The 11,927-nt window shown below is 38.6% G+C and overlaps 3 protein-coding genes across 4 annotated transcripts; 2 read left to right on the top strand and 1 right to left on the bottom strand.

The window, feature by feature from the left end:
* Window positions 1–695: 695 nt before the first annotated feature.
* Window positions 696–4,139, bottom strand: lzic (leucine zipper and CTNNBIP1 domain containing). The gene is made up of 7 exons (XM_088290698.1): window positions 3,928–4,139; window positions 3,629–3,752; window positions 3,113–3,248; window positions 2,537–2,635; window positions 2,356–2,451; window positions 1,632–1,707; window positions 696–1,551 (listed from the first exon to the last, which is right to left on the bottom strand). Exons 2-7 carry the CDS (start codon window positions 3,727–3,729, stop codon window positions 1,496–1,498), a joined length of 564 nt encoding a protein of 187 aa, XP_088146824.1. The 5' UTR covers window positions 3,730–3,752; window positions 3,928–4,139; the 3' UTR covers window positions 696–1,495.
* Window positions 3,466–7,677, top strand: nmnat1 (nicotinamide nucleotide adenylyltransferase 1). 2 transcript variants are annotated; one of them, XM_088290697.1, is made up of 5 exons: window positions 3,466–3,587; window positions 5,593–5,731; window positions 5,812–5,995; window positions 6,248–6,372; window positions 7,059–7,677. In XM_088290697.1, the coding sequence occupies exons 2-5, from the start codon at window positions 5,617–5,619 to the stop codon at window positions 7,457–7,459; spliced, it is 825 nt and encodes a 274-aa protein (XP_088146823.1). In that variant the 5' UTR covers window positions 3,466–3,587; window positions 5,593–5,616; the 3' UTR covers window positions 7,460–7,677. The 2 variants fall into 2 exon arrangements, with proteins under 2 accessions (XP_088146823.1, XP_088146822.1); XM_088290696.1 differs by lacking the exon at window positions 3,466–3,587 and adding an exon at window positions 4,105–4,238.
* Window positions 7,678–7,839: 162 nt separating this feature from the next.
* Window positions 7,840–11,770, top strand: rbp7a (retinol binding protein 7a, cellular). The gene is made up of 5 exons (XM_088290699.1): window positions 7,840–9,037; window positions 9,108–9,242; window positions 10,148–10,326; window positions 10,408–10,509; window positions 10,766–11,770. Exons 2-5 carry the CDS (start codon window positions 9,170–9,172, stop codon window positions 10,823–10,825), a joined length of 414 nt encoding a protein of 137 aa, XP_088146825.1. The 5' UTR covers window positions 7,840–9,037; window positions 9,108–9,169; the 3' UTR covers window positions 10,826–11,770.
* Window positions 11,771–11,927: the final 157 nt, after the last annotated feature.

An 11,927-nucleotide genomic window follows, 5' to 3' on the forward strand; every position in this document is an offset into this window, starting at 1 on the left:
ATGGGTGTTTCCTAAATGCTTATGAATTTCTGCAAAAAATAAAACAAAGGAAAAAACGCATTGATGACTCTGAATCTCCAGTGAGTATGACCAATTTTATTTGAATGTTTTGTGTTTTTATCATGTTATTAGATAAATATGGATTTTTTTTTTTTACTGCTCCACTTGTGCATGGGGCACTTGCATGCGATTCATGGTGGATGGTGGGCTGCGACAACACTCTCAGTGCCCCATTGATTAATTATTTTAATAATGAAATTGTTTTTAAAAAATCAATAGATTTTACAAATCCCCGAAATTCTCCCCAAAACAATGATAAACATTCAATGTACCTTTTCCACAATAGATGTGGGGTAAGTGGGAATAAAAGAAATCGAGGTGGGGGAAAAAACTAATTGTTAAATATGAGAATTTGCGGGTGTCCAACTGTTTTAAGTTGTAATGTCACACTTCTCCACTAAATGGCAGACATGGCTAAATTGTGCTTATAATTCCTTATATTACAGAGTACATTGGCAGGCAATCATTTTTTGCAGATTTAGAATGATATGATGGACAAACATAATACCGTAATATTAAAATTGTCAGTGCATTTAATTTTATGAAAACTGAGTACTGGCAGTACTTGCGGTGTAGTAGTGGAATGAAAAACAATGCTGATGATGTTGATGTTACAATCAAGGGGCTGCAAAAAATGAAGTGACAAAAAAATGCTGAGATTTAATGAGGTTGGACAAAACAGAGAAATATACTTTATCAAAATCCAAGCAGGTGAGCCTCACATCGGCTCCATAATTATGTCGAAACATACTGTATGCAAACACGTTAAAAGTCTTGTACAATACCCTTAAAGACATTTTTTAAATAAAGTTATACAACCACAATAAAGTCATGATCTTAAACGACAACAGTCATAATACAAGAAGACAGATTATGATCTTAAATTCTTGATATAAAAGTAATGATCTATGAGAAAGTCATATTTTTTTACGAGAAATAGCGTATAAGTTTAAGTATTTAGTCTAAATTTAGAAAAAAAATGTTCAAGTTATGTAAAAAGGCATTCATTTTGGATTTTTTTGTACGATGTTTTTCAAATGTTCTTTCCAGGGCCTTCATACTTTCATGTACTGTAAACATCACGATACGTCCAATTTGATGGACACTTGATACACATCAGGCAACAATCATAATGACGATGTACATCTTGAGCATTCATGTTTTTGTCTAAGCTAAATAAAAGAGTAAAATGCGACACGGAAAACATCACATTTCTAATGGAACCCCCCCCCCCCACTCACACATTAAAACTATTCAAATTGTAGTACCTCCGAGAACATACACATTTATTATACTGAGGAGTATAAAGGAATACTTAAAAAAAAAAAAAGCATCTACAGCAACAACCACAAGTGCATTTGTCATTGGCAAGAACAACCGTCAGTTATTCTCCTCAAAATACTTTTTAAAATTGATTTTTTTTAAATGATGGAGGTTACGCTTTGGTTTTTACACCAGTACTGGCTAAAGCCAATATTTTATCTTCAGAACCTGGAAAAGAAGGATGGAAAAAAAATAAACAAGTGCAACTTCATTTCATTTTTAAGCATTACAAGTGTCATTTTACTTACCTGTTGCCACTTTTTCAAACTGGCTCAAAGTAGCCGTGGCATTTTCTGCCAGGAACGTTTCGTCCTCTGTTGTGAGCTGTTAACAAATGAAGAGGAGTGTTACAGTGATGAGGCCGAGTTGACTTTGTTGCTAGGTAGGAAACATTTATTGTGATTTTTGCACAAAGGATTCTAGACATTTTATTCTCATGTCCATTTTTTTCAAAAAATACTTTTTGTAAAAACAAATCAAATTAAATAAAATACAGCATTAACCTCGTAATCTGAGTATAATACTTTTTAAATCTAGTAATATAACTCATCTCGTGATTGGTATGGTGAACTTTTTATTTAAAAAGATGCAGTTTTTTTTAAGAAGTAAACTACTTACTTATATACTACTTACTCTCTTAATGTACATTTAGAAAAAAAAGTTTAATCTCTACATATTCTCTTTAGACTCTTTTCTACAGTACTACTGTAATAGTATTTTTTTCGTTAAAAAAATGCAACGTTTTTAAATGTTTAAAGACAAATAATGAAACGCTAAAATTACAAAAATATTTTGTTTAAAAAAACGTTTTTCTAATTTGGTAATGTTGCAAATGTCAGCTAGTATTGTGGCTTTTATTATAATTATTTTTAATTTAGTAATATTGGGATTAAAAAATGATGTTTTCACGTTACGTTAAGGGATTTTTTTTTTCTGAAAACAGTTTTTGTCACAACTGTTCAATTTATTCACCTTCTCTCCCAGTTTCCGCAGTGCAGTGAGCACCTCCATCTTTTGCTGCGTGTACTCGTCCCGAGACAGCTTCCCCACCATGGCGTCACGATCCATCTGTGCACAATAATGACACACAAGGTCAGAGGAAAACCGCGGAAGGAAATAGATACAACAAAATAATTACAAATGCCGTTCTAACCTCTGCCAGTCTGGTCCTGAGCTGTCCAGGCTGCTTCTTAGCAAAAAGTCGTATCACCTCTGGAGTTTTGAATGCTTGACTGATGGCAGCCTGGATGGCCTGAACAAAAACCCACAGGTAACGATGGATTGATATTACAGATGACAATAAAAAGACAAATGAAAATGTCGGGAAATCACTTTTGTATTGCATACAGCAGTTTTTTTCTCAAATAGGGTGGCACGGTGCAATGCTATGGGGTCCATGTGACCCCCCCCCAGGGAACAAGCTTTTTTTTTTCCCTTAATAATGGCAAAATAGACTACCGGGACATAACCGGTTTTACTTTTGAGAGAGCTCGAGGTGCATTTAAGGACCACCAACAAAACAGATTATCTCAAAAATGCAGATGGGAAAACATGATGCATTAACATGAACATCCCCAATTTTCCAACACCTGGTGCCAAAGTAATACTTTTATTGCTTTGGCCTGAACACCAAAATGCAGAATGAGCAAGACATTCAGTATATAATGGAGGATAGGGTTGGGATCTAAGTCACAAGACACAAGTTGCTGAGTGTGTCCGCTGCGCATACCAGCTGCATGCCGCTGAGTTCATCCACAAGAGTCATGTCTCCTGTCATGATCTTCTTCAGGGAGTCGTTGAACTCACTCAGCTGCTCCAACGTCTCCTTCTTTGTTTCCTCATATTCTTCTTCATCGAGCTCTTCCCTACAATAAAGACATTGGGAAAGCATGACAGTTTTTTTCCTCTTGTAGCAGCCATCCCTACATTTTCTATAGACTATGATGCTCATATTCATAGGGGTCTCATCTGATAAGCAGGTCAAACTGGGGCACTTGCCAGTCAGTCACCATTCACACCCACATTCATACCGATAGACTATAGAATTCAATGAACCTAACATCCATGTTTTGGGGACGTGGAAGGAAGGTGGAGTATATGCAAACTCCACACAGGAAAGAAGGGACACAGACAGACAGTGGAACCCAGAACCTCTGAACTATGAGACAGACGTGCTACGAGCAGCTGCTCCATCACCTATGGCAGTAAGTCAAACGTTTAATGTACTCTTGTCTCCATACACCACCTGCATTCTTCCAGATCCTGTAGCTGCTGCATAAGTCTGTCAAGTTGATCCTCCATATTCTGTCTCAGTTTTCCAGTTTCTGACTTTCCACGGGAAGCCATTCTCTACGCTGTCCCACCCGAATCTGTCGTAGCACAGTGTAAGGATTTGTTTATAACACGTCAAGTCAACGAGCAACAGGGACATCGAAGAGCGCGACATTGTCTTTACAAATCGAATTTAGGGATTTAACCGAAGAGTGTTCTGTTGTGAGTTAGCTGAAGAGACAGATAGCATGCTAAAATGTGACAACAGCTCACCAGGACGAGATAAGGTTGGATCCGTGGCGCAATTAACGGAAAGAAATATTCATGCCCACTTCTAAACGTAGCGACTGAAACCCGACTTTGACTTCACGACGCGGTTTAAACCATCCCCCAAGTGTTTGTTGTTGTGCGTTTCGTTCGTGTTTGTTTGCGATCGTGAACGCAGCTCAGAAACGTGGGTGCGGTTCGCAACAGATTCCGTGTCGACTCAGCCAATCAACTTTTAGAATGGTACGCCTGTCTGTTACGTCACGCACGGAAGTCGTTTGCACTGGCCGAGCGCCCGACTTCAGGAGAGTATTCTGGTAAAAAACAGTTATTACAACTATTTTCTTCAACGTTTTTCTTATACCAGTCATATCTACGCTTTCTCCGTATTTCTATAGGTTTATTTTGTCATTTGTCTCTACCGTGAGATACATTGGATAAGTCGTTGTTGGTTTGGTTAGGAACAAAGCTAACATGCTAACGTTAGCGGTGTTGACAATCATTGCAAAGGGAAGCGTGGCGAATCCAGCATTTTTTAGCTCACTGGGCGGGCCGTGGTTTACACACGAGAGTGGACAACTTTTCATCCGCACATTCACTTATACACAATTTCAGGCCCGTAATTAACCTAAAAGCATTTGTTTGGAATGAGGAAGGAAGTCATACCCGCAGAAGAGAACACGCAAACCCCAATCAGGAAGCCAAAGGCAAGATTCGAAACCATTCGAACCTCAAAGTTGGAAAGAAGACGATAACTTGACGTCGTGTTGCCAGTCACAATATTATGACATTGAAAAAAAAAGAAATAAATGAAAAAAAAATCGCATTACACTATTTTTGTGTTAATTTCAACATGATTTCACACATTTCTGATCATTAAAACACGGGACAAAAAAGAAACTTAAAAAAATCAAAGCTTTTGTAAAAATCATGCTTTATTTTAAAAGGGATAACATTACGAGAATAAAGTTGTATTTGCTTGTGTGCGTCCTTCACACTTTGTCATCTGTTTTTTTTGAGAAGAGCATATTATGAGAAATCAGATTGAATTTTTTTCACTTTTAAAAACCAGATGAAAATCATAATATTAAGAGATGAAGAGGTCATGATATTAGAAGATTTCAAAACAAATAATATTACGAGCTTAATCAACTGCTTGTATTTCAGATTTACAGTGCCAGTCAAAAGTTTGGAAACACCGTCCGATCGTCTCAATCACATTAAGACGTCAAGAAATTCAAGTGATTAACTCTTGATAATGCACAGTAAAGAACAGAAAGTCATTGCAGTCCATAAAGCGTCATCCACATCATAAAGCTGACAGAAAATACCAGCTTACTTTGAAGAATCTAAATCATAGAACATGATTGTGTTTTGATGAATTTTTATTTGTTCACCAAATAATTTGGTCAATATTTCTTTATAATGTTGATGACTTAACTATTAATGTACAATTAAGGAAAAAACACGGACTTAGATGGTGTTTCCAAAATATGGACTGGTACTGCATGACTTCTGAGAGGCGTGAGATACGTCTGTTGTTTCCAGACTCCCCCAAAAATTAATTCATTTATACATTACTGTAGCAGTCTGTTCAAGCTTCAAACCCATATCACTTGGTGCTAAAATTCGTCCAAACCACCCTGTCAAACACCTCTTTGCCTCTTGAAGGTTAACCCTGCTTCAGAATGAGGCATGGAGGACGAGAGGAGAACAAGAGTGGTCCTTCTGGAGTGTGGATCCTTTAACCCCATCACCAACATGCACCTGAGGATGTTTGAACTGGCACGAGACTATCTGGAGGACACAGGTTGAGTAACATTTGGTCTGTTATTTAAACTACGTATATGTGTGCGTTCTGACAAAGCACTCATATGACATTTGATGCAGGTCGCTACAAAGTGGTGAAAGGCATCGTGTCTGCGGTTGGGGACGGCTACAAGAAGAAGGGTCTGATTGAGGCTTTCCATCGTGTGAAAATGGCGAGACTGGCAACAGAGAACTCCGAGTGGATCACAGTGGATGCGTGGGAGAGCTCGCAGCCTGAGTGGATGGAGACAGCCAAAGTGATTCGGTTAGTGATTTTGCAACTTTACTTCTACTGTGTTGGCTTGAAGACAACCTTCACTTCACCCGCGTTTGTTAACAATTAACAAAGAATTCTAACACACTGAAGATGAGGTCTTAGAGTAAAATGTCCTGTGATGCGTCAATGCAGAGTACGGCACCACAGTAAAGGAGGATTGCGCGACTAATTCCGAAGAGTGTTCTCCAATGTATTCACACCTTTAATAACTTTAATTATCTTTGTTCTGTATCTCCTCAGGCATCACTACTCAGAACTAGCAGCTACCAAGCAGGATGATGATGATGTGGACACCGTCAAGTATGTGAAAAAGAGGCGCATTGAAGAGAATTATGTTGAGAGTGCATCATATCACAACAAAAGAGGTAGGTTATATAGACTATTCGACTGTGTCCAAATCTACAATGAATATTTAAGCGGGTGGCCAAATATGCGTGTCACTGGTGATCAAAACGGCAAATTTGAGCCAGGATGCCGTCCACCCCGCACCCCACCTTGTGGTGGATGACTCACTAAACAATTGCAGTGTGAAATAACCTGAGGTGAAAGATGCAGTTCTCCCTAATCTGGCCGCCAGTAAATCGGCGGGCGCACACTCACATTTACACCATCGCAGAGATGGAATTGAACGCTGACTGCATGGAAGCCAGTCAAGAGAATCACAATAAACCGTTGGTGACGTCTGTATTTTTTTTTTTAAATCAATGATCAAGAAATACAGTAAAACAGTACATTATTTAGATTTAAGTTAATATAAATAAAGATGGAAAGTAATTAATTGATTGTATTCGATCCTTTATTATCATTATTACACATCAATCAAGTTGTAGTGCAGCCTCCTCCTCCTGCAAAATAAAAGCTATAGTATACAACATTTACAAATTAACATCCATCCATCCATTTTATACCTCGTGACTGAAGGTAAGGGATGGTTGCTCACGTCGGGCTGCATTTTTAGACTGGATCTTTCTTATCATTTTGGATTTGATTTGTGACAACATGACATGTACGTGAGCGTCTGACTAAACCAAACTATCTCCCCAAATTGCAGAAGCAACACACCTGATGCTGCTTTGTGGTGCTGATGTCCTCGAGTCCTTCGGGATCCCCAACTTGTGGAAAGAGGAGGACATCGCCGAGATAGTGGGTCGCTTTGGCTTGGTGTGCATTACTCGTTGTGGCGGCGACCCCCACAAGTTCATTCACCAGTCAGACATGCTGTGGAAGTATCGCAAGAACATTCACGTGGTCCCCGAATGGGTGGCCAACGGCATCTCTGCCACGCATGTGCGCCGCGCTCTGCGTCGCGGTCAGAGCGTCAGATACCTGCTGCCGGACAATGTGCTTCACTACATACGCGACAACCATCTCTACAGTGCCGAGAGCGAGAAGAACAACGCTGGTGTGGTTCTAGCACCACTGCAGAAATATGCAGGAGACCCATCCAGTTAAAAAGTAGGGCTTTTAAATTGAATGAACATTATTTATTGAAGCGTGTGCCTATTCCACTGAACAGTAAAAGAGTTGCACCTTTGATTGGGGCATCTTTCAAAAACATTTACCATTGAGAGCAATTTTATTCGGTATAATTTGTCCAAACTGTCAACATCATTAAACCTTTAGTCACTGCACAAGCAATAATAAATTTATGTAGTTACATCCCCGATGGACCTCACGCATCATTTTGATGGACTGGACTTGGACTTGTTACTAGAAATGTGATAAAACAGCTGCCTTTGTTTTTCAACTCAGAAAAAGTGTTTATTATTGCATTACATCAAAACTAATCATTTCCGATTTTTCTTGAATTCGATTGATGTGTTGTTTGGTTGGTGCTCAACAGGGTGACGACGTAATGAGCACTTGTGCCTGACAGTTCTCAAGTTCAAGGTTCAAATCTTGACTCTGGCATATGTTGAGTATGTTGTTGTATGCGGGGGCGCAACTACCTACTTTTTGGGGGGTATGCAGACACATAACAGCCCCCAAAAAAAATAATAATGACGCTTTCATTTTTTTATTTATAGCCTATGAATAATTTGTGGGGGAATATAACACGTTTATTTCAAACTTTTATTGAACATTTCATTTTACAGCAGGTGATTGGCTTAATAAATCTTTATTTTTTAATTAATAAGTTACTGGTTAGACATTGCATGTGATCAGTGTCATCGGATGCAGTGGTGGAAACGAGTTTTAGAACCCCCTTATGATTACAATCTCAAATACTACCAAGAAGCATTTCTGGGAATTTTCCTGTCTTAAGAACTATGTTCAAATGTGCTGGTTCTTGTCATGCCACATTTTCTACATGTGAATGCAAGACACGCCAAGCACGCTTGTTTCCACCTTCCAAAATCATGTGTTGAGTTTATTGAAGACTCTAAATTATGTGTGAAGGTAAGCGTGAATGGCCCTTTGTCTATTTGGGTGAAGCTGTGATTGGCTGGCGAACAGTATCTTTGCCCAGACAACTGGGATATTTTTTAACAGATTACATTCCAAAACAGCCACTGCTGGACAACTTTAAAACTTCTCTCAACAGTGAAATGAGCTGCGTCTGAAAGAGATGATTATTATCACCCTGTGAGTTGATTTTCACATCTTTCACTATCTACTCTGCTTGCTGCATAGCAGGAGAGAGGGGAAAAAGAACAGTGTTTGTTTTTATTCCTGTCAATCTGTCATTGTGAGTGGCAGCCAATATTATTCTTATGTTTGGACTTCCTAGATGGGTGAGTTTCTTTCACCTGTGTCAGGGACAAGAAAACAAGTGCGTTACTGCAATTTGGGCCTGCGGCCAGTTAAAATAACTGCATTTTTGTTCATGGCAACAAGTAACGTGCTTCTTTCTAGTTGCTGTTTTCAACTAATTTTCCCCTCAGCATCATTACAGAACGATGTGGCGTGTGAGGATACATCTGTGAGTGCAAAACTTGCCACAAAACCATAGATGGCTAATTGACGTACATAATTGGACCAGTATAACTTGCCACCCATGAGAGCGTCTCCCTTCTCCGCTGAGCTACAGTAAGGTCACACCTACTGTAATACACCCTGACGGTTACTAAACAAATTTCTTTCTGCCTCTCGGGAGCAGTCTGAATAACTAGCTTCGAACCGGCTCCTGTGTTTCCGAGTGCATTAAAAGGCTCACCAAGAATGCCTGCTCACTTTTGTGGCAAATGGGACATGATCAGCAATGACAACTTTGAAGGCTACATGATTGCATTAGGTAAGATATTTCAAAGATCTTCTTGTTATTCCCGACTCGCTTTTGTCTGGCCAGCATAGATATTTTTAGCTTTAGATTTCAGCTTTCCTACAACGTGACCACTAAATGTATTGTTTAACTGAAAGGGAAGGCAGCAATGTGGGTGAAAAGTGCATCTCCATGCAACTTGGTATATAACTTAGTATCTTATCAATACATTTCTGTCAGTTAGGGGTGCCTGTCAAGCACTATGCTAACCAGATTTCACTGTCAAGATCAGCCCACAAAAAAACACCAAAGACTTGCATTTTTAGCAAATCTAAATTAAATGAACCCTGGAAATAGCAAAAATTAAACTTAATGTCCGCTGACATCAAATTGATTAATGGAATGATTAATGAACAATTCCAAAAAATGTCAGTGTTTGCACAATACCTTTAGAAAATGCCAACTTTAACTTCTGAAACGTATGTAGGGTTAATTGGATGCACTTTAAAGGTCATCATAAATTTGAATCTGATTGGTTACTTTGAACACAGCCTCGTCCCAGTTATAAGTGGTTATGCACACTTGTACAACCACATTATCCTGATTGTTATTTTTTTTCTCCTTCTCCCCTTGATTCCCCCAATTGAGTTGGGTATGTTATATGTCACTTTTATGGGGATTTTTTTTTTTTTAATGATTTGTCTTGGTTTCTTAGTCAATCACAAATCATTGGCATTTGAACAGAGATGTGTGGGCATTTTATATCCATTATAATCTGTGTAATGGCTCCTCTTGACAGTTATTAATGAGAAACACCCATTGGGCAATAGATACAAACATTTTATCATGAAATGGCACAGACACAATGGCCTATAGTTTGAGTAAGCCGAAGAAACGTTTGTCCAACTCATTTTCTCCCATGTGCCCTCTTTCCCCAGATATCAGCCCTTGCATTAGAAAGATTGCTCTGAGGCTGAAGATAACTAAGTTGATAGAACAGCGGGGCGACCAGTACATCATCAAAACATGCAGCACCTTCAGGAACTACACCGTGTCTTTCAAAGTGAATCAGGAGTTTGAGGAGTTCTCAGAGGGGTTAGACAACAGGCACATGAAGGTGAAAATGAGTGGCCAGATGAACGATTGAGAGCTGTGCATTGAATTTTGATGAGCTGTCGTTTTCTCCGGTGCTGCGTAGTCGCTGGTGAGGTGGCAGGGGAACAAGCTGGTGTGCGAACAGACTGGTGAGAAGAAGAACAGGGGGTGGTGTCATTGGATTGAAGAGGACAAGCTTCACTTGGTATGACATAGGGATAACACAGTAACAACAATTATGACAATTAGTTCTGTGCAAAGTAGTATAGTCTTTCTTCTTTTCTTCATCTACTGTACACGATGTTCAGGTTTATAAATGTACAATTAAAAAAAAATCTGCCCCCTTAAATGAATTGGCCCTCTTTCTATCATACTAAAATCCCCTTCATTACTAGTTTAAGATAAAGCTTTCAGAAAATGGAAGCTGTATTTCAAAATATAATGTCATCTTTTCATTTCAGGATCTTTATTGTGAAGGAGAAATCTGCAAGCAGATTTTCAAGAAGAAGGTCAAAGACTGAAGAGGATGACTATTGTCAAAAAATGGACATTACAAGAAAGAAATGAGCTAGCCTGTGAGCTGGGAGGGAATAATCGAGGCCGCTAGAGAGCAGTATATCAACATGACTACTGTCCGCACCTCAGTAGTTGTGGTGGATGACTGTTTACTACGCATTAAGTGTATTTGTATTTGTATTACAAGTGGCAAAAGGAAGAACAGTCTGTGTTTATTCATACATTTCTCCATGTGTTTGTACTTTGATGGCATAACGGTGGTCAGCCTTTTAGACTTATTATGCGTGGGCATCCGTGTCACCTGAGATTCATCTGTAATCAATGTAAAAAAAACAACAAACTCAACTCAATCCCAAGATTGGGCAAAGTTTGTCCCAGGGCCACAAACATCTGACTCAGTGATTTGATTGGGCCATTGAACATATGCATGTCAAACTCATTTTTTTCACTGGCCACATCATAATTATGGTCTCCTTCAGAGGACCGTTATGACTGTGAACCCAAATACATTTATGACCGCCTCATATTACATAACCATCCATTTTCAATACTGTTTATCCTGTTCAGCTAATTGATGAATAAGTAGTTTTGAAAACAGAGGACAATAAAATCCTTTTTTTATTACATGCACAATGTGTATTTTAAAAGGGGATTGGTAACAACAACGCTTGCAATACCTCAACGTTCTTAAAAATAAAGCAGTTACCAATCTTGATATTTTCGCAAACATCTCGCTGATGTCGGGCCAAAACCTTGTACCACCAAAATAGTCACTTTTTAGGCGTTTGTTCAATCATTAGAATTGTGTCATGGAAGACAGCAAACCATTTTCATCTCTTTAGATTATTAAAATAACATCCACGCATGTGGACTGACCAATAGTATAGATTTTTGAAAAAATATCAAATCCACCGAAATGTAACTTGCAAGGTTTTGGCCCGACGCGAACAATGAATGAATGGGATTTAATTTTGTTGTTGTTGTTGAAATGTTTTACATCTAAAATTATACACAATTTTTTATTGTGAAATATATATTGTCAAATGTTTAATTATAATAGAAAATCGTTTAATAAATAATACAATGAAAAAATTACCATTCATTATA

Source organism: Idiotropiscis lumnitzeri, chromosome 3, assembly GCF_059441095.1.
Source record: "Idiotropiscis lumnitzeri isolate Australia: NSW breed Sydney's pygmy pipehorse chromosome 3, RoL_Ilum_1.0, whole genome shotgun sequence".
Lineage (NCBI taxonomy): Eukaryota > Metazoa > Chordata > Actinopteri > Syngnathiformes > Syngnathidae > Idiotropiscis > Idiotropiscis lumnitzeri.